A 25,771-nucleotide genomic window follows, 5' to 3' on the forward strand; every position below is an offset into this window, starting at 1 on the left:
GCAATTAAAGAGAATATGCTCGGCCATGGTTTTCCAAACCCTACTTCTTAAGTTATTTTTGTGGATTTTGATGTTGCCTATAGGGCTCAAAATTGCTGGGAACATGGCTGGCAAGTGAGCTGCATCACAAACGCCTAAAATAACCCTTGAGGTTGGGTTAGGGACCAGAGAGTTGGACAGAAAGCCAAGCGGGTGTGGGCGGGTGCAGTATGAAAAGCTGCAGGTGCAGGTGCAGGCGGGTGCATGAAGAAATCTGTCCCGCACAGACTTCTACCATGTAATGATATTAATGGTGTATAGTTAAGATGTAAGCTAATAACAGCACTGATGAAATATGTTTCCAATAATGTTATCGGTGTTTGTCCCAAATGGCTCTGGACAAAAGTAGTGTACTATATAGGGAATGGGGTGCCATTCTGGATGCCGGCTGGGTCTTATCACAACAGGAGAGTTATGCATGCCAGCAAGGCCTATGGTCCCAGAGGGGAGATAGTATGACTTCATGCTCATCTTTTTCAATTGGCACAGCAGAACCAGGAAGGTGAGCTCTCTGTGGGACCTGCTATGACGACAGCACAGCCTCCTGTGTTCATGTTCTTTGTGTGTGTGTGTGTGTGTTCTTTGTGTGTGTGTGTCGTTATGTATGTGTGTGCGCGCACGCATGTGTGTGTTGGTGACGGTGTGTGCATATGTGTACGTGTGTGTGCCTCACGGGAATGATGGAAACACACTACATCATCACCCCCCCCCCCCCTCTTCACCTCCCCCCACCCCTTCCCTCCTAATTCCTATGCGAGAGGCCAGGCAGGCTGGGCACAGTGTGGCAGGCCTGGATGGATGGTACCATGGTGCCGGCAGCCATCTGGCTCAGCATGTGCCTCCTGAGCAAGAGAGCCTAGCTAGTACCAACACTGAGGCAGTAACACTTCCCCATCCCCCATTTTTTCGGGATGTTCCACTATTGTTCCAACATGCTCCCCCATTGTTCTGGGATGTTCCACTATTGTTCCAGCATGCTCCCCATTGTTCCGGGATGTCCCAGCATGCTCCCCATTTTTCCGACATGTTCCACTATTGTTCCATTGCTTGCTACCCAGTGACATCACAGCAGCCACTTGACTGCATCCCAAATGACACCCTATATAGTGCACTACTTTTGATCAGAGCCCCTAAAGGAGTGCACTTAATAGGAAATAGGCTCCAGACTTTTTTCCTTGGTCTTTTCTTTCAATGTGTCACGTTTTGACCTTAGTTCTTTTGTTATGTCTTTGTTTTAGTACGGTCAGGGCTTGAGTTGGGTGGGTTGTCTATGTTAGTTTTTCTATGATTTGCTATTTCAGTGTTTGGCCTGGTATGGTTCTCAATCAGAGGCAGCTGTCAATCGTTGTCCCTGATTGAGAACCATATTTAAGGAGCCTGTTTTCTATTGTGTTTCGTGGGTGATTGTTTTCTGCTGTGTGTCTGCACCAGCCAGAACTGTTTTCTGTTGTCACTTTATTGTTTTTGTTCAGTGTTCAAGTTCTTTATTAAAAGATATGGACACATACCATGCTACACCTTGGTCCTCTTCTTCCACCAACAATGGCCGTTACACAATGGCTATTGTCTATGGTGGCTTTTCTCCCACTTCTAATGGAGACTCTTCGGGTAGGAGTGTGTTGGGTGAATATGTAAAACAAAAAAAGTAGTGTGTTTCTGCAGGAGTTTCTGCAGGAGATGCATAGTGATGTGGTGAATGAAGTCAATTGGTGGAAAGGGGCAAATGTGTTGAGCCATGGGACAAATTTTAGTGCAGGGGTGGAGGTGTTTTTTGTACAAGGTCTGTCGGTAAAAATGTGCTCCTCAAAGGAGGTGTGTAGGGGTAGGCTGCTTGTAGTAAAAGCAGAAATTAATAACATGGGTTTTGACTTTATAAATGTGTATGCGCCTAACACAGGGAGAGAGAGGGGGGGTTCTATATGGGTGTCTTAGACAGGAACTCTCACAGGTAGCGCCCGAGGAGAGGCTGGTGGTCAGCGGGGACTGGAACTATACAATGGATTTTACGAAAGACAGAAATCGGGCAGAGCCTCATTCAGGGTCAGTTGGAGTGAAGGGACATCATTAATCAGTTCGAACTAGTGGATGTTTGGAGAACTAGATATCCTGACAAAAGACAGTATACATGGATGAAGGTATTTGGGACTAGGGTGAGTGCAGCCCGGCTAGATCGATTTTACATGTCCAGGAATCAGAGCAATAGGCTGTTGGGCGCTACCATTCTCCTCGTTGGGTTTTTCGGATCACCACATGGCTCGGCTGTCTATTTCACCAGGACCTCGGCAGGAATCCTATTGGAAGTTTAATGTAAAGCTCTTACAAGATGCCACCTTTTGCTCAGGTTTACAGATTTTTGGGAAAGGTGGGGGCAGCAAAGAGAGTCTGAGTTTCTGAGTCAATGGTGGGATGGGGACAGTATACAGCCCTCTCATCCTCAGAGGCTTAGAGAGTATTGGAGAAACTCGAGCATAGTATTAGTGAGATGGAGGTAGAGATGGTGGGGCAAGGCAATGTAGCCCTCCAGGGTAATTTAGCTGAATTATGTAGGAACCTGGGCAGTTTTTCCAGGTTAAAGCAAAGGAAGGACTTGTAAGAGCTAGGTTCTCCATGCTCAAGGAGATGGACCCTCCCAGCTGTCTGATGGGCGAGTGAACTCTGTGGAGGGTAGATGCGGGAGCGGACTGTTGAGTTTTATACTGAGTTATATAGGGCAAAACTGTGTGATCCGGTCTTGTTTGCAGAACTCCCTAAGCTCTCTCCGGCAAAGAAGGATGAAATGGACTTTCCTCTGTTGTCCCATGAACTAGCAGAGGCCGTAACACAGATGTCCCCCAGCCACGCACCGGGGTTCGATGGACTCCCAGTGGAGTTTTATTTTTAAAATTCTGGGGAGTAGGGGTAGGAGAGTTGCTGATGGTGAGATGGGGCATTAGACAAGGATGCCCCCTATCGGGGCAGTTATATACACCAGGCATTGAGCCTACAGGGAGTATACTGAACGGGCATGGGTGTGTTGACAGGCATAGCAGTGTCAGCGTATGCAGATGAGGTTTCTGTGATGGTCAGGGATGGGCAGGATATGCAGGCACAAGAGACTAGTTTGAAGGTGTACAAGGGAGCTTCGTCAGCCAAGTTAAACTGGGGCAAGAACAAAGCTCTAGAATGTGGGGCATGAGGGGGGTGCCCCCCCCCCCCCCCCTCTGCTTCCAGCGGGTTTGCAGTGGGGTTGTGAAGGGCTTAACAATTTGGGGGTGTACCAGGGCTCGGAGAGGTGGATCAGGAAGAACTGGGAGTGGCTGTCACAGGCAGTGGTGTCAAGACTGGCCAGGTGGAGGTGGCTCCTGTCCCAAGTCTCATATAGAGGGAGGGTGCTGATAATCAACAAGCTGGTGGCATCTTCCCTGTGGCATAAACTGGCTGTCCTCAACCCCTCCGCCGGTCTGCTCACAGACCTGCAACAAAAGCTGGTGGACTTTTTTTGGTCGGGCCATCACTGGCTGAGGGCGGCAGTGTTGTACATCTCCGTTCACGAAGGAGGACAGGGCCTGGTGGAACTGGAGAGCAGGATGGCTGATTTCCGACTAAAGGCGGTGCAGAGACTGTTGTACCATACTGATGACGGCTGGAGGGAACCAGCATGCACGCTGCTGAGGAGAGCTGGCGGATTAGGGTTGGACCGGCAGCTGTTCCTCATGAAGCTGGAGGGAACAAGCATGCACACTGCTGAGGAGAGCTGGCGGATTAGGGTTGGACCGGCAGCTGTTCCTCATGAAGCTGGAGGGAACCAGCATGCACACTGCTGAGGAGAGCTGGCGGATTAGGGTTGGACCGGCAGCTGTTCCTCATGAAGCTGGAGAGGCTGAGTACAGCAGGCCTCTCTGATTTTTACTATGCAGTGCTGAGGGCTTGGCAGCTGCTAAGGCCCACAGGAGAAGGGGGTGTGGAACCTGGGCTGTAGGTGTGGGAGGAGCCTATCTTCCACAATCCAGCCATCCCTTTGAGATTGGTTCAGTAGGCCACCCTGCAGAGGCGACTGATGGCAGCGGGTTTACTAAGGCTGGGTGACCTGCGACTGCTGGGTGGAAAACCTCGGAAGTCCTGGCACGACAAACAGGAATAACGTCTCTTAGGCTGCTGAAGATATTCCTGGAGGAGGTCCAGGAGGCACTGTCTGAGCCGATAAGGGGGGTGTTTGAGCAGCCAAAGGGGGAGGGGACACCAATGTTTCCGCCACTGCAGGTGAAGGCAGAGACTGGGTACTGGCAAGGGGGTCTGGAGGATTTGTTAGATTTTAACACTCTGAGCCTGGGGGAGTTTGAGGGGGTGGGAGGTAAAGCCCTCTACAACCTCTGCATTAAGGTGAGGAACATTAGGAGCCTAACAGGAGTGAAGGCACATCAGTGCCAGGGGGTATGTTGGGTGGAGAGTATGGTGAGTTTTAGATGGAGGGGGCTCTACAAACTCCCAGTACCAAAGAGGTCAGGGGACCTCCAGTGGAGGATTCTACATCCTGGCCACTAACAGCTGGTTGGCAAGGGTTGAACCGGGAGTCGTAGAAGTGGTGAGGTTTTGGTTATTTTGATGTGTGGTGTTGTTTTGTATCGTGGTGTAGAGGGCAAGGTGAGTATGGTACATATATGCAGTACTGCAGTACAGGAGGTTTTCTGGTGTCTTGTTTTAAGGGGGGAGGGGGTAGTGAGATTCTAATGAAATGAGAATGTTTCATTAAAGAAAGACAAAAAGTCAAAAGTCTTTCTCTCTCGCTCTCGTCTACACCTACTAGACCATTCAAATTTGCTCTATCACAGCTGGGCACACCTGTGTGTTTTGGAGAGAGAGAGAGAGGGAGCGATAGAGGAAGAAAAATAAAGAGAGGGAGCAAAATAGGAAGAAAGAGAGAGTGAGAGAGAGGGAGAGAAAGAGAAAAAGAGAGAGGGAGCAAAATAGGAAGAAAGAGAGAGTGAGAGAGAGGGAGGGAAAGAGAAAGAAAAAGAGAGAGAGGGAGCAAAATAAGAAGAAAGAGAGGGAGAGAGGGAGCAAAATAAGAAGAAAGAGAGTGTGAGAGAGGGAGCAAAATAAGAAGAAAGAGAGTGTGAGAGAGGGAGCGAAAGAGAAAGAAAAACAGAGAGCGGGAGCAAAATGGGAAGAAAGAGAGAGTGATACATGTGCCTCCTGTGTCTATGGGAAACAAAAATGGCAATTGAGTGAATGTGTGTTACATTGTGTGTGTGTGTGTGTGTGTGTGTGTGTGTGTGTGTGTGTGTGTGTGTGTGTGTGTGTGTGTGTGTGTGTGTGTGTGTGTGTGAGCAGTAGGATATTTTCGTCGGTTCCTGGCATTCCCAAACCCTTTTACACAGTCATAATCCCTGGACTACAAGAGGCAATTCAATCCGGCGGGCAAAGGGGCAGTAATCCCTGGTTCAGTCAGCCTTCCAGGCTGCAGCCAATGATCATACTAGCATACCACTTTACAATGCATGTTTATAACATTGTTTAAGTCAGTAGTGTTCTAGACAGGTGCGGATATTGGAATATGGCTATTGTCTACAGCCAGTCTGGACAGGGTCTCTACCTGGATATCACAAGGGCCACTCAGGGGCCTTGATGGGACATGGAGAGAAACAGAGGAGCCCTGACAAAGGAGCTGATTAAGTCAAGGTGTTCTGTGCTCTTCATTTACTCTGCAGCTACCTAACGGTGTTCGTACACAATTTTGCGTAACCACGGCATTCAAACGAGGTTGCAATAAAAACTAATGGGAATGTAGCAACTGTGTTGGCATCAAAATCTGGGGTGTGAACTACGCTCTATTCAAGCGTTGATGGACCAACAGTATTTGAGAAAAGATTAAAAAACAGACCCCTCTGATGCTGTACGTTTCATCTTGATTTACTCTGTCTACCTTTTACTTTTACATTAGGCTGGTGGTCTGATATGTAGGAGGATGGGCTCATCGCAGTGGATGAAATGGAATGGATAGAACCAGTTCTTAATTAAATAGCAGTGTTAGCCCAGTCCCATAGGTTACCTTGCAAATGGTCTATCTAATGGTCCGAGATGGACAGAAATAGAGATTGTAACCTGCAGGGAGTGTCATCACACATAATTAGACTAAGTCGTCATAGCTACAGATACAAAACCCCAAGCACTCTTGTCATTGGTTGAAATACATCATATGCCCCATGATCACTGTGCACCCAACACACCAGGGGAGATGTTGAAAGAGACCAAAATAAATTCCTTGACGCTAGTGAAACTGCATCTCACACACACACACACACACACACACACACACACACACACACACACACACACACACACACACACACACACACACACACACACACACAGACAGACACACAGGCCTTGTGTGACACCAGGGATCAAACACAGCACTCTCCCTGTTCCACATACACTATTAATAATGTTCTCCATGCCTAAATTATTGATTAGTTATATTTTCTATTCCTCTCTCTGCACTTTGTGTACTGTTCTATGAAGGATCTAGTCCCCTCACTAACGACCCACTCAGGGCACATTTCTCTTTTCCAGGGCTGCGTTTCAAATGACATCCTATTCCCAATATAGTGCACTACTTTTGAACAGGGCCCAAAAGTGGTGCACTACACAGGGAATTGGGTGCCATTTTCGGACGGACCCATGTCAAAAGTGGTGCACTATATAGGGAATAGGGTGCCATTTTTGGACGGACCCATGTCAAAAGTGGTGCACTATATAGGGAATAAGGTGCCATTTCAGAAGCACACATGTCATTACTGCTAAAGGAGACAGAATCGTAACAAGAGTGTGGGAGGGAACCATTTCCTGCCATTATTAAAGTATAGGGGCTGAAAACTATAATCAATTAGTATTCTCTATTGTAAATGTTACAATCAGGGGGACAATCTAAGGATGTGTCCCAAATGGCATGTTATTCCTTATTTAGTGCACTACTTTTTACCAGGACCCATAGGGCTCTGGTCAAAAGTAGTGCACTATATAAGGAATAGGGTAACATTTGAGATGTAACCTAAGACACAGGAGGAGACAGCTTCACACTCCGATGCGCGCACACACACACCTGCATGCGCGTACACAAACACATTGTTTTCTATCAGATGGTATATATTTTAGAGGTATGTTCAACCTGTGCCATGGCATTTACTTTATAAACCGCAAGCAATTTAAAGCAGACACACACACCCCCCCCCCCCCCCCCCACACACACACGGTCATACACACACACACACCACCAACTCCTAGCAGACCCAGATGTAAATTAGACAGTGTGCTCACACATCAGTAGAAAAACGATCATATTTACAACCAGAAGGACAATGAGATATTTATCTCTAATCTACTCTGAAAAGCAACATGGGGGAAGTAACACACACACACACACACAGACATCGTATTCACTAGAGACCTGCAGGAATCCCACAGCTCTGATGGATGTGAATCACCCAGGCTACTGTAACATTACATCCCTCTCTCTCTCATACTCATTATCTGACTCTCACTTTATTTCTCTCTCCCTCATCTCTCACTTTATTTCTCTCTCCCTCCATCTCTCACTTTATTTCTCTCTCCCTCCATCTCTCACTTTTATGCTGTTTCTCTCGGTCACTTTCTCTCCCCCCCCTTTCTCTCCATCTCACTTTCATGTTCTCTCTCACATTGCTTTCTCTCTCCCCCCTTTCTCTCCATCTCACTTTCATGTTCTCTCTCACATTGCTTTCTCTCCCCCCCCCTTTCTCTCCATCTCACTTTCATGTTCTCTCTCACATTGCTTTCTCTCTCCCCCCTTTCTCTCCATCTCACTTTCATGTTCTCTCTCACATTGCTTTCTCTCCCCCCCTTTCTCTCCATCTCACTTTCATGTTCTCTCTCACATTGCTTTCTCCCCCCCCTTTCTCTCCATCTCACTTTCATGTTCTCTCTCACATTGCTTTCTCTCTCCCCCCTTTCTCTCCATCTCACTTTCATGTTCTCTCTCATATTGCTTTCTCTCTCCCTCCTTTCTCTCCATCTCACTTTCATGTTCTCTCTCATATTGCTTTCTCTCTCCCCCCTTTCTCTCCATCTCACTTTCATGTTCTCTCTCACATTGCTTTCTCCCCCCCCTTTCTCTCCATCTCACTTTCATGTTCTCTCTCACATTGCTTTCTCTCCCCCCCCTTTCTCTCCATCTCACTTTCATGTTCTCTCTCACATTGCTTTCTCCCCCCCCCTTTCTCTCCATCTCACTTTCATGTTCTCTCTCACATTGCTTTCTCCCCCCCCCTTTCTCTCCATCTCACTTTCATGTTCTCTCTCACATTGCTTTCTCTCTCCCCCCTTTCTCTCCATCTCACTTTCATGTTCTCTCTCATATTGCTTTCTCTCTCCCCCCTTTCTCTCCATCTCACTTTCATGTTCTCTCTCACATTGCTTTCTCTCTCCCCCCTTTCTCTCCATCTCACTTTCATGTTCTCTCTCATATTGCTTTCTCTCTCCCCCCTTTCTCTCCATCTCACTTTCATGTTCTCTCTCACATTGCTTTCTCTCCCCCCTTTCTCTCCATCTCACTTTCATGTTCTCTCTCATATTGCTTTCCCCCCCCCTTTCTCTCCATCTCACTTTCATGTTCTCTCTCATATTGCTTTCTCTCTCCCCCCTTTCTCTCCATCTCACTTTCATGTTCTCTCTCACATTGCTTTCTCTCTCCCCCCTTTCTCTCCATCTCACTTTCATGTTCTCTCTCATATTGCTTTCTCTCTCCCCCCTTTCTCTCCATCTCACTTTCATGTTCTCTCTCACATTGCTTTCTCTCCCCCCTTTCTCTCCATCTCACTTTCATGTTCTCTCTCATATTGCTTTCTCCCCCCCCTTTCTCTCCATCTCACTTTCATGTTCTCTCTCATATTGCTTTCTCTCTCCCCCCTTTCTCTCCATCTCACTTTCATGTTCTCTCTCGCATTGCTTTCTCTCCCCCCCCTTTCTCTCCATCTCACTTTCATGTTCTCTCTCACATTGCTTTCTCTCCCTCTCTTCTCAGCAAACTGTACAGTTGAAAATGGAAGCTGAGCCTTCATTTGATATACGGTATGGCACAGTCTGTCTATTCAAAGGCAATGTATTATGCATTATGGTTCTCATGGGCTAAGAGGCATTGTGATTCCATAAATAATACCACATTTTCTACCCTAAAGATTTCCTGGTTTTTCATCAAAAACCATGGTCACATAATTCCTTTCCCCTCTGTTATTTGTACAGTCAACTCAGCCAATACATGCAGTAGCTCCTAGCTAAAACACAGATAGGCCCACACATAGGGTTAGCAAAAGTATTGCACTATATAGTAAATAGGGTGCCATTTGGAATGCACCTTATGTGCCTGTCCAGGGCTATTATCACTGGCCCCTATCCTAGATCCACACACAAACCTTCCATTGACATCATGTATTATTTACATGAAACTATGGCTTTACGTGCCCATTTCAACTTAAGTGCTGAACGTGGATTGGCTAGCGGAGCTGTTCGGTAGGTGGTGCTGAATGTGGATTGGCTAGCGGAGCTGTTGGGTGGGTGGTGCTGAATGTGAATTGGCTAGCGGAGCTATTGGGTGGGGGGTGCTGAATGTGGATTGGCTAGTGGGAGCTGTCCAGGGGGTTGCTGCTGAATACACTCAGAAACACCCTGCCAGGAGAGAAAGGGTGATAGCTACACCTAGGCTCACACTTCCGGTCATAAATAACCCCACGGTAGCATGGACCTCCTTTCCCCCTCTCCACTTCTGGTTCTCTCCTCCTTTCCCTATGCATTAGGCCAATTAGAGCAGCTCACAACCACACCCACAAGAGGGGGGGGGGGGGGGTACTTCAATACAGGCATTGTAATGTGGTGTTTCACTATAGTGCCAGAACAAGAAACCTAGTATGTGGATGCAGGCTTCACACTGCTGTCCGTCCATAGAGTTAAACAACTACAGTGCAGCTCCTTCTGAGATTGAAACAAGTCCTGCTGAGACTGGGGCTGTCCTAATATGGACATCATACACACAACACACCAGCGAGACATCTCATCACATCACTCTTAAACTTCCTGCTCTCTTTGGACATCTCATAAAACTATTTGGTAGCTTGGCTCATTCCGCTGCGTCTGTATCCACCCAAGCATGAAAGCAACGCCTGACAAACGATAGCACTGTGTTTCCATAGCAATCTATCCATCTATGAATGGCCTGTGCCACTGCTGGTGACAGCCAGATGCCGAGGAAGACAAGGCAGGCCAATTAAAAGCCCAACACCAGCCACCAACCCTGTTGTTACTGCCATCATTCAATTGGGCCTGATTTGTATAATTAAGCTGGGTGATTGGCCTGAAAACCTAACAAGAGTCTGTTCTAACCAGCAGTGTTAAGTACCATTGGAGAGAATAAAGGGGTGAGTCACTCACACTGACCTGTGGATCCCCATAGGAGAACATCAGAACATATTTCATTATGACACATTGATATTAATGAATGAGTCATCTTTTAATCAGGAAGGATCAACCCCAATTTAGGTTGTATTGGCCATGTCTGTATCCCTAATGGGATACTATTCCCCATTGGCCCTGGTCAAAAGTAGTGAACTACATAATGAATATGGTGCCATTTGGGATGCAGCTAAATCTCTCTATTTACGACAGGAGGGACTGCTGTGATACTAACAGGTGAGATCAGTCATAGGTTTTCACTTCTGGAGCGACACTAACTGGTGAGATCAGTCATAGGGCTTCACTTCTGGAGCGAGACAAACTGGTGAGATCAGTCATAGGGGTTCACTTCTGGAGCGAGACAAACTGGTGAGATCAGTCACAGGGCATTCTGGAGTGACACCAACTGGTGAGATCAGTCATAGGGGTTCACTTCTGGAGTGACCCTAACTGGTGAGATCAGTCACAGGACATTCTGGAGCCACTCAATCCCACCTGATTACTGAAGACAAACAGAAAGACAGACAGACAGGAAGCAGCATATATTTTTTGTACCTTTATTTAACTAGGCAAGTCAGTTAAGAACAAATTCTTATTTTCAATGATGGCCTAGGAACAGTGGGTTAACTGCCTGTTCAGGAGCAGAACGACAGATTTGTACCTTGTCAGCTCGGGGTTTGAGCTTGCAACCTTCCGGTTGCTAGTCCAACACTCGGCTACCCTGCCGCCCCGGCAGGAGCATGCAGAGTGGTGTGCTGGCTGCCAACCCCTGGACCAGAGCAGACAGAGACTGAGGCTTAAACTCAATTAATCGTTCCTTGATTCCTTGTATCCTACTTCTCAAATGTTTTTTGAAAAGGAGGATTGGAGAGAGGAAGCAAGGAAAGGAAACAAGGAAAGGTGAATTGAGAATGAGCCTGAATGTCCAACAAACCTGATGTATTTTCTGTTTCCTTTTCAAATCCAAAGCTTTAGTAAAACGCAGGTCTGAGAAAGACCAAGAAAGACCAGGGTAGCCAGAGGAAGACATTCTAATGTACTATGACAAGGCATTTTTTGAGGAACCCATCCATAAACCATTCTATCATCTATTTTATCACAGGGCAGTTGACCCACTTCTATCACAGGGCACTTGGCCCACTTTTATCACAGGGGGCACTTGGCCCACTTTTATCACAGGGGGCACTTGGCCCACTTTTATCACAGGGCGCACTTGGCCCACTTTTATAACAGGGTGCACTTGGCCCACTTTTATCACAGGGTGCACTTGGCCCACTTTTATCACAGGGGGCACTTGGCCCACTTTTATCACAGGGGGCACTTGGCCCACTTTTATCACAGGGCGCACTTGGCCCACTTTTATAACAGGGTGCACTTGGCCCACTTTTATAACAGGGGGCACTTGGCCCACTTTTATCACAGGGGGCACTTGGCCCACTTTTATCACGCGGGGCACTTGGCCCACTTTTATCACAAGGGGCACTTGGCCCACTTTTATCACAGGGGGCACTTGGCCCACTTTTATCACGCGGGGGCACTTGGCCCACTTTTATCACAGGGCACTTGGCCCACTTTTATCACAGGGCACTTGGCCCACGTTTATCACAGGGCACTTGGCCCCCGTTTATCACAGGGCACTTGGCCCACATATATCACAGGGCACTTGGCCCACTTATATCACAGGGCACTTGGCCCACTTTTATCATAGGGGGAACTTGGCCCACTTTTATCACAGGGCACTTGGCCCACTTTTATCACAGGGCACTTGGCCCACTTTTATCACAGGGCACCTGGCCCACTTTAATCACAGGTCGTACTTGGCCCACTTTCATCACAGGGTACTTGGCCCACTTTTATCACATTATTCCGACCCTGAATCCACCCACATACTTCACACAAAGCCATAAAACTCTCTCTCTCTTTGTCTCTCTCGATTTCTCATACACACACACGCATGTGGGCTATACTCGGCCTTGTCTCAGGATGGTAAGTTGGTGGTTGAAGATATCCCTCTAGTGGTGTGGGAGCTGTGGGTGGGGTTATATCCTGCCTATTTGGCCCTGTCTCCTGTTTTATCCAGTGTCATGTGTGAATTTAAGTATGCTCTCTCTAATTCTCTCTCTCTCTTTCTTTCTTTCTTTCTTTCTTTCTTTCTTTCTTTCTTTCTTTCTTTCTTTCTTTCTTTCTTTCTTTCTTTCTTTCTTTCTTTCTTTCTTTCTCTCGGAGGACATGAGCCCTAAGACCATGCCTCAGGACAACATGGCCTGATGACTCCTTGCTGTCCCCAGTCCACCTGGCCGTGCAGCTGCTCCAGTTTCAACTGTTCTGCCTGCGGCTATGGAACCCTGACCTGTTCACCGGACGTGCTACCTGTCCCAGACCTGCTGTTTTCAACTCTCTAGAGACAGCAGGAGCGGTAGAGATACTCTGAATGATCGGCTATGAAAAGCCAACTGACATTTACTCCTGTGGTGCTGACCTGTTGCACCCTCGACAACCACTGTGACTATTATTATTTGACCCTGCTGGTCATCTATGAACATTTGAACATCTTGGCCATGTTCTGTTATAATCTCCACCCGGCACAGCCAGAAGAGGACTGGCCACCCCTCATAACCTGGTTCCTCTTTAGGTTTCTTCCTAGGTTCTGGCCTTTCTAGGGAGTTTTTCCAAGCCACCGTGCTTCTACACCTGCATTGCTTGCTGTTTGGGGGTTTAGGCTGGGTTTCTGTACAGCACTTTGTGATATCAGCTGATGTAAGAAGGGCTTTATAAATACATTTGATTGATTGATTGATGAACTCTTGCAAACACACACACAGAGACAAACACACACACACACACACACACACACACACACACACACACACACACACACACACACACACACACACACACACACACACACACACACACACACACACACACACACACACACACAGAGAGAGAGAAGCCACAACCAACTCTCAGAAGACTCTGATCTATAGAGATTAGAGATTAGAGCGGCCTTACCTCCAGGTGCGGTGCAGGGTTGAATCCACACAGGTTGCAGACCTGGGCATGGCACTGGGTACAGGTGTTGTAGTTGGGTGGTTGGGCAGTCACGCCCACATTCAGACTTGTCTTACACAGGGGACAGCAGGCACCTTTATCCTGCTGCTGTTGCTGCTGCTGGGGAGGTGCATGGGGTCCCTGTTGGGGTGCATGGGGTCCCTGTTGGGATGCATGGAGGCCCTGTTGTGGTGCATGGGGTCCCTGTTGGGGTGCATGGGTGCCCTGTTGGGGTGCATGGGGTCCCTGTTGGAGTACATGGGTTCCCTGTTGGGGTGCATGGGGTCCCTGTTGGAGTGCATGGGGTCCCCGTTGGGGTGCATGGGGGCCCTGTTGGCCTGGATGGGGTCCTGGTGGTTTCCCTGCCCCAGCTGCAGGTTCTTGGGGTCCAGCTGGTTTAGGGGCAGGTTTGGGGGGATGTTGCTGCTGCTGGGGCGGGGTGGGTACCGGGTCCACTGATATGAGGGTGCTGGCCTGGTTGAGGAGGGACGCACCGAAGCCACCAAAGCCTCCAAACAGCTTTCCAAAGGTCTGCTCAGGAGCGGCGGCCGGGGGCGGGGGCTGGCGGGATGGGGAGCTCCCTGCGCTGCGGGTGTGGTCCTGGCGGAGGGGCAGGGGCTGGTGGGCGGGAGAGCCACGGAGGTCAGGCTGGGACGGGGCTTTGGCCATGCCTGGGAGAGGGATGGCTCCTGGGGGGAGACGAGCCCCACCCTGACCCTGGACTGGAACTGGACCCACTGGACCTCTCTGCTGTTGAGGGGTCTGGCCAGGGCCTGGACCAGTCTGTCTGTTAGGGCCTGGTGGGGGCTGGGCTTGTGTCGGAGCCTGGTGCAGGGTTAGAGGCTGTGCCTGAGGTGTGTCTTGGGACTGGGGCTGAGGTTGGACCTGGGGCTGGGGTTGGACCTGTGGCTGAGGTTGGGCCTGGGGCTGGGGTTGGACCTGGGGCTGGGGTTGGACCTGTGGCTGAGGTTGGGCCTGGGGCTGGGGTTGGACCTGGGGCTGGGGTGGGGGCTGAGTTTGAGGTTCAGAGATGGGCTCTAGTTTGGCTTGGTGGGACGGAGAGTGGATCTGCTGCTGGCTCTTGGAGCGAGGTGTCTCCATGTCCATTCCCAAAGCTCTCTGCATCTGGCAGTTCAGACACAGCCACTCCTGGACCTATGGCAGCATTAAAGAGGAAATAAAACAAGAGTATTAACAATATACTATACATACTCCACCAACTGAATTCACTCAAATCAATTGAGCAGTGACTCACTGGTTTTACTAACAAAAATACTTAATAGACAATGAATGGTACAAATTGCTTATAAATCATATGTAAAATATACATTGAGCAAGAGAACTGGGACCGAATAACGTATCAAGTATCTCAGAGTATGAGTGCTGATCTAGGGTCAGGTTCCCATTGTCTGTAAAATGTTATTAATTGCGATCTAAAAGGCAAAACTGATCCTAAATGAGCACTCCTACTCTGAGACGTTTCAAACATATGGCACCTGGTGTTGGCTTGCCCCACTAGGAGCATCTTGTTGGTAAACAGGAGTGATAAATGATGATATTTGCAGTTCACAGACACATGGGATAAACTGAGCTAGGGGCTCCTTCAATAAAACAAGACGGATCCCCCTGATTATCCAGGCTTTACAACTCTAACTCCTTCTTTCCTTCCATATCTCTCCTCGTCTACCTCTCGATCAGTCATCATCCTCTCTCACGTTATTGTGTTTTGGTCTTACTCTCCTCCTTTCTCTCTTTGCCTTTCATGTCTTCATCCCTTTTAACCATCTCTGTCCCTGCCCTCTCTTTCTCCATCCTATTACACTCTATATCTCCCTCTATATCTCCCTCTCATCCTACTACCCTCTTTATCTCCCTCTCATCCTACTACCCTCTATATCTCCCTCTTTATCTCCCTCTCATCTTACTACTCTCTATAACTACCTCTTTATCTCCCTCTCATCCTACTACCCTCTATATCTCCCTCTCATCCTACTACCGTCTATATCTCCCTCTTTATCTCCCTCTATATCTCCTTCTTTATCTCCCTCTCATCCTACTACCCTCTATATCTCCCTCTTTATCTTCCTCTATATCTCCCTCTCATCTTACTACCCTCTATAACTACCTCTTTATCTCCCTCTCATCCTACTACCCTCTATATCTCCCTCTTTATCTCCCTCTCATCTTACTACTCTCTATAACTACCTCTTTATCTCCCTCTCATCCTACTACCCTCTATATCTCCCTCTCATCCTACTACCGTCTATATCTCCCTCTTTATCTCCCTCTATATCTCCTTCTTTATCTCCCTCTCATCCTACTACCCTCTATATCTCCCTCTTTATCTTCCTCTATATCTCCCTCTCATCTTACTACCCTCTATATCTCCCTCTATATCTCCCTCTCATCCTATTACCCTCTCTCTCTTTTTCCCTTTGTATCAGCCTCTATCTCTCCCTCTTTCCCCCATCCTATCGCCTTCTTATCTTTCCCTCTCTTTATTTTGCTGCCGAGTGGCGCAGCGGTCTAAGGCACTGCATCTCAGTGCTAAAGGCATCACTACAGACCCTGGTTCGATTCCAGGCTGTGTCAAAACCGGCCGTGATTGGGAGTCTCATAGGGCGGCACCCAATTGGCCCAGCATTGTCCTGGTTAGGGTTTGGCTGGGGTAGGCCATCCTTTAAATAAGAATTTGTTCTTAAACAACGTGCCTAGTTAAATAAAGGTTCAATAAAAAAATAAAAAAATATCCCATCCTATATCTCTCCCCATCTCCAGCGCTTTCTACCTCTATCTTTCCTTCTCCCCTTCTCTCCCTCTATCTCAGGCAGATACTGTAAGAAGAATAGAGTGACGCCCTCCTTCTCCCCCTCTCTCCCTCTCCCCTCTCCCTGTCTCCGCCTATCTCAGGCAGATACTGTAAGAAGAATAGAGTGACGCCCTCCTTCTCCCCCTCTCTCCCTCTCCCCTCTCCCTGTCTCCGCCTATCTCAGGCAAATACTGTAAGAGGGTGAGTGAGAGTGAGAGTCAGAGTGGGAGTGAGAGTCAGAGTAAGAGTGAGAATGGTGGCCTGGCCCATAGACCTGGTTGATAATTATCATTATGGTGATTTGACAGCTGCTGCCACAAACACACACACACAGCCACCGTTAGTGTCATGGGGCGACAGGGTAGCCTAGTGGTTAGAGCGTTGGACTAGTAACCGGAAGGTTGCAAACCCCCGAGCTGACAAGGTCTGTCATTCTGCCCCTGAACAGGCAGTTAACCCGTCATTGAAAATAAGAATTTGTTCTTAACTGACTTACCTAGTAAAATAAAAAATATATAAAAAATGTCTGTTACAGAATGAATGCCATTAGGAGGGGAACAGGGACATGGAGGGTGTGGTCTTCCCCTCTGACTGACCTTTGGAACTAAGTGACACAGGTCCAAGTGGCCCTAGGTAGTTTCACTCACCAACCATACTGTATAGTATACTGTTTACAGTCATCACAAACACACACAGCCAGACAGACATACACACACACACAACACTCTCTGGGTTGGGAAAGAAAGGTGTAGTCATCCCAGACATTCTTGTTTCATTTCATCATCAAAACACAAGTTGAGAGGACATCATTTTCAGGCTACATCTTTAATTTAATGTCTGTTTATGGTCTGTGTGTTTCTGTGTGTCAGTCAGTTAGTCAGTCAGTCACTCTGACAGTCTATCAGTGTGTGTGTGCATGTGTGCGTGCATGAGCCTGCACGTGCATGTGTCCGTATCAGTCATTCAGTCACAGCAGTATTCCAGACCCTGTCTTTAGTCCCCTGTAGTTTCTCTGAGCTGAGAGTGACGAAGCCAGAGTTTGAACTCTCAATCAACCAGGAGGGAAGGGTAGGAGGCGGGGTTACACCCCTGGGACACTGGGTGTGCTCAGAACAACCGTGGGCTGCAGGGAAAATATATCTGGGAAAAAAACAAGCCAGGGCCTTGATCAAATCAAGTCTTTATCATCGGGCCCAGAGAGCAATCTCACTCACTCACTCACTCACTCACCATAGCTTCAGACAATCATGTTAATCTGATGATCTCTAATCAATGAAATCTGATCTTTCACAGAGAGCCAGCACTTATTTACCAATCTCTCCCTGTTTCTGATATTGGTATTACACTGGGTTGAACTACACTCCAATGTATTTTGTAAGAAGATACTTTCACAAGCTGTAATTTGTATTATTTTTAAACTACATACTTTTCTATACCATTCTTATAGCGGTTCACCATTTTGTTGCCCCCTTTCCCCCTGCATTGGTGTCAGAAGTCTGGTTGCATTATCATGTGATACTGTATGTGTGTCTGATAAATGAACTAAATATAAATGTGTATGTAAAAATGGACAATTGCAAAGTCTGCTGAGTATTGTCAGTTTTGTCTAGAAGGGATACAGCTTTTGTCAAAATTGACAAAATTGTTGAAAGTTAGGAGAATTAGGTTAAGCTGTATCCCATCTAGACATGACCCCGAAACAAGAGCAATAATAATACCCAGTGTGCATTGCAGTTAATTTTGGTATGTTCATTTTCACATATGCATTTTGATCATTTAGCAGACACTCTTATTCAGAGTGACTTACAGTTAGGGCATTCAACTAAGGTAGATAAACAACAACATATCACAGTTATATCAAGTAAAACGTTTTGTTACTGACAATGTTGTTGCTGTTCGAGCTGGCTACTTGCAAATGTATTTCTGTATTTTAAAAGACAAAATACAATACAATTCATTCAATACATTTCAAAATACAAGAATTCTGTAGTTGAATTTGATACATTAATCTTATTGGCATTTTACAATGTTTGCCCATCCCTCTGTATGTGTGTGTGTGTGTGTGTGTGTGTGTGTGTGTGTGTGTTTGGGCGTGTGTGTGTGTGGGCGTGTGTGTGTGGGCGTGGGCGTGTGGGCGTGGGCGTGTGTGTGTGGGCGTGGACGTGGGCGTGTGTGTGTGGGCGTGGGCGTGGGCATGTGTGTGGGCGTGGGTGTTAGATCCTGCCACCTGTCACTTCCTGCCATTGATTGAAACACAAATTACACAGCAGCGCTTCAGGCATCGCTGCTTTATGGAAAGAGAGAGAAAGCATACGCCTGTGTGCTTGTACATATGGAAACAGAATCTTTTAGCAGTGAGGAGCCTGCAGAGAGCTGGATCTATAAAAATCTATTACAGGGATAGACCACAGCACTCCCACATATCATACTAAACACACACTGACTAAATGCCATATGTCAAAGGTCCAAAGCAGCCATTTTTATCTCAATAACAAATCATTTATGGGTAACAATTAAGTACCTTACTGTGATTGTAAAAAATTTAAATGGTACAAAATAGCAAAGAGAAATTTAGCAAGCACGAATGCAGCTAGGACTGTCTGAGAGTGGTCTGAGTGGGGAGGGGGAACTGAAAACTAGCTGTTATTGGCAGAGATGTTTGTAACTCTCTTTGTTATTGTCTATTAAATCATTTACCGTCTGGTGAAGTCAAAAGGCAGTCCAAAACTCCATCCCTCCAAAACAGGTGCAAATTTCAGGCAGTTTTTTCAAACAGCTCTTACAATAAAAGGGCATTATCATAATTTTCACAATTTCATGGTATTATTCCAACCTCACACTGTGGAAATACATATAAAACACATTAAATCACATTTTTGACTGCACTGGGCTTTTAATCAAGTCTAATCAGGATCTATCTTTTGTTGGCTGCCATGTCGGTCTAATGCTAGACATAATCTGCCAGCCACACTCTCTTATAAATAGAAAGATACACTGGCTACATCTAAAATCGCACCATATTTCCTACATAGTGCTCTACTTTTGTACAGTGCAAAACCTTTGACGGATCCTTGGACCAGATATATAATCAAGCAGGCAGACAAACACACTGGACGTGTCTGAAATTGCACCCTATTCCCTACATAGACTACTACTTTTTACCAGAGTAGTTCACTACATACAGTTGAAGTCGGAGGATTACATACACTTAGGTTGGAGTTATTAAAACTCGTTGTTCAACCACTGCATAAATTTCTTGTTAACAAACTATAGTTTTGGCAAGTCGGTTAGGACATCTACTTTGTGCATGACACAAGTCATATTTCCAACAATTGTTTACAGACAGATTATTTCACTTATAATTCATTGTATCACAATTCCAGTGGGTCAGAAGTTTACATACACTAAGTTGACTGTGCCTTTAAACAGCTTGGAAAATTCCAGAAAATGATGTCATGGCTTTAGAAGCCTCTGATAGGCTAATTGACACCATTTGAGTCAAATGGAGGTGTATCTGTGGATGTATTTCAAGAACTACCTTCAAACTCAGTGCCTCTTTGCTTGACATCATGGGAAAATCAAAAGAAATCAGCCAAGACCTCAGAAAAAAATTGTAGACCTCCACAAATCTGGTTCATCCTTGGGAGCAATTTCCAAACGCCTGAAGGTACCACGTTCATCTGTACAAACAATTGTATAAACACCATGGGATCACGCAGCCGCCATACCGCTCAGGAAGGAGGACGCATTCTGTCTCCTAGAGATGAACGTACTTTGGTGCGAAAAGTGCAAATCAATCCCAGAACAACAGTAAAGGACCTTGTGAAGATGCTGGAGGAAACAGGTACAAAAGTATCTATATCCACAGTAAAACGAGTCCTATATCGACATAACCTGAAAGGCAGCTCAGCAAGGAAGAATCCACTGCTCCAAAACCACCAGAAAAAAGCCAGACTAAGATTTGCAACTGCACATGAGGACAAAGATCGTACTTTTTGGAGAAATGTCCTCTGGTCTGATGAAACAAAAATAGAACTGTTTGGCCATAATGACCATCGGTATGTTTGGAGGAAAAAGGAGGAGACGCTCAAGCCGAAGAACACCATCCCAACTGTGAAGCATGGTGGTGGCAGCATCATGTTGTGAGGGTGCTTTGCTGCAGGAGGGACTGGTGAACTTCACAAAATAGATGGCATCATGAGGCAGGAAAATGATGTGGATATATTGAAGCAATATCTCAAGACATCAGTCAGGAAGATAAAGCTTGGTCACAAATGGGTCTTCCGAAAGGACAATGACCCAAGCATACTTCCAAAGATGTGGCAAAATGACTTAAGGACAACAAAGTCAAGGTAGTGGAGTGGCCATCACAAAGCCCTGACCTCAATCCTATAGAACATTCGTGGGCAGAACTGAAAAAATGTGTGCAAGCAAGGAGGCCTACAAACCTGACTCAGTTACACCAGCTCTGTCAGGAGGAATGGGCCAAAAATCACCCAACTTATTATGGGAAGCTTGTGGAAGGCTACCCGAAATGTTTGACTGAAGTTAAACAATTTAAAAGGCAATGCTACCAAGTACTAATTGAGTGTATGTAAACATCTGATCCACTGGGAATGTGATGAAAGAAATAAAAGCTTAAATAAATCATTCTCTCTACTATTAATCTGACATTTCACATTCTTAAAATAAAGTGGTGATCCTAACTGACCTAAGAGAGGGAATTTGTACTAGGATTAAATGTCAGGAATTGTGAAAAACTGAGTTTAAATGTATTTGGCTGAGGTGTATGTAAACTTCTGACTTCAACTGTAGGTAATAGGGTGACATTTGGGACGCCGCCACCGCCAGACACAGTGCTGCTGTGAGTAACGTTTGAGCAGACAGAGACAGAGACAGACATAGCCGTAGACAGATGGAGAAGCCATGCCCTGCAGACCAGTCTTCTGCAGTCTCACCAAGCTGCAGCAGGCTAGGCTACATGGAGCTACTGAGGACTGCAGTTTAGGGAGAAAGGATGATTTCAACTGCAGTTGTTTATTAACTAAAACAGGGCCAAGTGACATCAAAAGGACTTTGTAGGCAACACACACTCAAATGAATGAAGACACACACAAACACACATACACACGCACAGACACATACTTTCTCCAAAAGGCATTTGCCTCATTACTAAATGTTGCTAGGCTGGCATTACAGTTATCTAAAGCAGAAACCTTCAGCGGTTAGAAGAAATATGATCATACACGTCCTAAAGGTGATTAGTGGAAACCTCTTGGTGTTGTGAAAACCACATCTCAATGTTGTGCTGCAGTAAATGACAGGCTGTCATAGGCCCACCAGAGGCTCCCACAGGACAAGCATCAAATGGAATAATACACACTCCGACTGACTCAGGTGAGATCCAGAGTATTCTGCTCAGTGGTGGCTGGTGGCACTTTAAGTCGGAGAATGGGCTCATAGTAATGGCTGGAACGGAATGGATTGAACGGTATCAAACATACATACGTCCTCCCCTCACCAGCCTCCACTGCTGCTCAGTGTTCTACACCAATGTTTCTCAACCTTGTCTATGTTATGTTGCTGACCGGTCCATGAGCTGGTTAACTGACACTAATTAAAAGGGTCAATCTGGGATTCAAACCACAACAAAGGATCACCCCACAACTTTTTGGGTATAGAGCTGAAGGATGGGGTTGGAGAAATGTAATGACTCTCAAATTCATAGATGGAGATATGGACTGACCATCCATGAGATGAAAACAATAGTTTTAAGTCAGTTCTACAGTGCTAGTTGTAACCTAATGCAAGTGCCAAGCGGTCCCCAAAGGAGGAAAAAACACAACTTTCCTGTGCCTAGTATAAAGAAAGTTGAGAAACCCTGTGCTTACCAGAGTGGACTATAATCTGCATCCCAAATGGTACTCTATTCCCTATAAAACCCACTACTTTTTGACCAAGTCCCATAGGGAATAGGGTGACATTTAGGACGCAGACATGGAACGTCTGCCCAAGTAATGCATGGACAGTTCCACTAGGTCAAGAAAGACATGGAATGTTCTATTCAGGTAAGGCATGCAAAATGTTGTCAACGTGAGGCTTGGGATGTGAAGAGATTCTTAAAAGTGTGTAACTCTCTACCAAGGTGAAGTATGTAACATTCTGCAAAGGTGACACATGCATTCAAAGACGGAACACACACATACACGTGTGCACCCGCAATCACACTCACGCACACGCACACACAGAGACACGTGCACAAACACACACACTCCAGTCCCCTACCCTGGGCGACAGCTGTCACTCTGTCCCGTGACGGGCAGCCTGTTGTAAATCCGTATGTTACCTGTCACTGAAATGTACCTAACCAACTCAACCAACAGCCTCCTACAGAATATTATAATACTTTTTTTACCTTTATTTTAACAGGGAAAACATATTCTAAACCAGGCAGTTAACCCACTGTTCTTAGGTCGTCATTGAAAATAATAATTTGTTCTTAACTGACTTGCCTAGTTAAATAAAGGTAAATAAATATTGAGACCTTGGTCTGTTTTACAAATGCGCCCTGTATATACAATATAAATATACACATTATACCCACACATATACACATAAAATACAAAAACACAGTCATGGGAAGCACAAACATCATAAATCCCCCAGAAAAACAGTTACATTCCTCCACAAATAAGTCCCCAATAAATACTTTCAATTTGCCGGAATGGCACCAGAACATCAAGATGAAATCTATATTGAATTTTGTTCCAGCAATACAGTGCATTAAAACTAAAAGCAGATTTACCTGGCTCGGTGCAGTCCCTAGGAACCTCACAAGTTAACCAATCCTATACATTTTATTTTTATTTAACCTCTATTTAACTAGGCAACTCAGGTGTCTATACTTCAACAGCAAAGTTAGATAAGACAGAACTTTATGAAGTAGGGCCTTGTCATCAAAAATTAGTAATGTAGAGATTAGGGCTGTATTACCGTCAAACTGGCGGTCACAAGTCATGAAGACAGTCAAATTCCACATCACGCAAATTAGGCTTTTCCAAGCTCTGATGCTGCTGATGGTCATTAGTAGCCTACCAAACTTGCTAACTGCCTGGTACTCAGCACTCAATTGTCCCTCTAATCACTCTGATGCAGATGTATTCAAAAAATCTAATCAAACATTTCATGAGATAGGTTATGCAATTCTGTGAGAAAACAGAGTGATGGCCTCTATTAAAAAGAGGAGGATCCCATCAGCTTCTCTAGGCTAGGCCTACTATATTTATTTCTCAACTTTCCTAATATTAAGCACATTCCGTCTCTTTACCCTACCTGGCTGGCATGAAAATTAACCACGGGAAAATCGTCCTCCATTCGCTATTTAAGTGTATTTTTTTATTTTTTTATTTTTAAATGTAAGTATTTTTTTCCGCTGCCGCTGTTTGGAGACAGGTGCATAATAATTGCCCATTCTAAATCAAAACAAACTTCACACATATATTATTTAGCATATGTAAAGACAAGATTAAATCATGAATAGTCTGATGGGTGACAATATTAGCCTATCACTTGTAAATGATATATTATCGCTTGTGAATGATGCCCAGCGTAAGGCAAGAAACAATGCCTTTTTTTGCAACTTTTTCTAATCATAGTCGCACACCTCATGTAGCATTGCCCATTTTACTATTTTTTATTGAAACTTTATTTAACTAGGAAAGTCAGTTAAGAACAAATTCTTATTTACAATGACGACTACCCCGGCCAAACTCTGCCCTAACCCGGACGACTCTGGGCCAATTGTACACTGCACTATGGGACTCCTGATCATGGCCGGTTGTGATACAGCCTGGGATCGAACCAGATGCAGTGCCTTAGACCGCTGCACCACTCGGGAGGTCTGTGATTTGATAAGGTTTGTGGCCAAATAACGTCTTAAAATTAAGCACATTTATCCATTTTACAAGGGGTGTAGAGCCTAACTGGCATACATAAGCAGCTCGTGAGTTTCACCATAAAAAAACACCTTTATAATAAAAGCATTACATTCATAATCACATTTGTGGTCACTTTTGATAATGGTGTTTTCCCACTAATGGAACATTCGTGCTTATAGCCTACTGCCGTGTGCGCATTGCTACACTTATAATGTGAAGAAATTGCTTAATAGTTTATCAACATTTTAAACTAAACGTTCTGATCTGTTGCGTCAACCTCATTGCGTAAAAACTTTTTTCTGATGCTAGTGGTTGTTTTAATTTGGGATCTATCGCATCCCACAACTGTCCCAGACTATGTTTGGAATATTTATTTCTCACACAGAATAGGTAAACTTTTGTAATATATATATAATTTAGCCTTTATAGGCAAGTCAGCTTAGATCAAATTCTTATTTACAATGACGGCCTACCAGGAAACAGTGGGTTAACTGCCTTGTTCAGGGGCAGAATTACAGATTTTTACCTCGTCAGCTCCTTTCGGTTACTGGCCCAATGCTCTATGACATAGGCTAGTGCTTTTGCTGTTTGTTAGGCCTAATCATCTTGTTGGCTGATGAAAAGTAAATGTGGACAGTTCTTCCAATATCTTCAATATGCACCTCGGAATTGGATAAGAACATGTGCAGTTCCGTCCCCAATGTATCTGTCTTCTCTTGTAGCCTGTGAGAAAGACCCAATAACATGATGGAGAGCCATGTAAGTGAGAGGTGCTTCAGGGAATGCAGCAATCAGGGAGAAGCGAATTATAATTATTATATTCGGCCACTTGCCGCAAAAGGCATGGATTTTTTTTAGGGGGCATTACGGCCACACAAAGGGGCTGCCGCCGGGAAATTTGAGGCATTATCAAGTGCTTGTCAAATTGTGAAGGAGAGACTGATGAAGTGTGTATAGCCTGCGCAAAAAAAACTAAGCAGAGCTCATGCCTTTCATGTGACTTTTTAAAATCATAATTAGAGTTGAATCATGTAGCCTTACAATATATTAAAATCAAAACATATAGCCCAACGTTTGTAGAACAACTAAAGTTACATTATTAACTCTAAATTAGGAGTAACTATTTATTTGTTAATTATGGATCAGACCCTTTTTTCTAACCTAAAATGACAAACCCAAATCTAACTGCCTGTAGCTCAGGACCTGAAGCAAGGATATGCATATTCTTGTAACCATTTGAAAGAAAACACGTTGAAGTTTGTGGAAATGTGAAAGTAATGTAGGAGAATAACACATTAGATCTGGTAAAAGATCATCATCTTTGAAAGGGTAGAGAAAGGTCACAATGCACTATTCCAGGTTAAGCACAATTTTGATTTTGGCCATTAGATGGCAGCAGTGTGTGTGCAACGTTTTAGACTGATTCAATGAACCATTGCTGTTCAAATGGTGTATCAAGACTGCCCAAATTTGCTTA

At 45.5% G+C, this 25,771-nt stretch overlaps 1 protein-coding gene across 1 annotated transcript in view; it reads right to left on the reverse strand.

Moving 5' to 3' along the window:
• Window positions 1-25,771, reverse strand: part of LOC109891625 (protein bassoon-like) — a 162,052-nt gene that overhangs the window by 97,433 nt on the left and 38,848 nt on the right. The window contains exon 3 of the mRNA XM_031825544.1: window positions 13,510-14,703. Coding sequence (XP_031681404.1) covers window positions 13,510-14,703 — 1,194 coding nt within the window. The remainder of the gene's footprint in view (window positions 1-13,509; window positions 14,704-25,771) is intronic.

The sequence above is a fragment of the Oncorhynchus kisutch genome, linkage group LG5 (assembly GCF_002021735.2).
Source record: "Oncorhynchus kisutch isolate 150728-3 linkage group LG5, Okis_V2, whole genome shotgun sequence".
Lineage (NCBI taxonomy): Eukaryota > Metazoa > Chordata > Actinopteri > Salmoniformes > Salmonidae > Oncorhynchus > Oncorhynchus kisutch.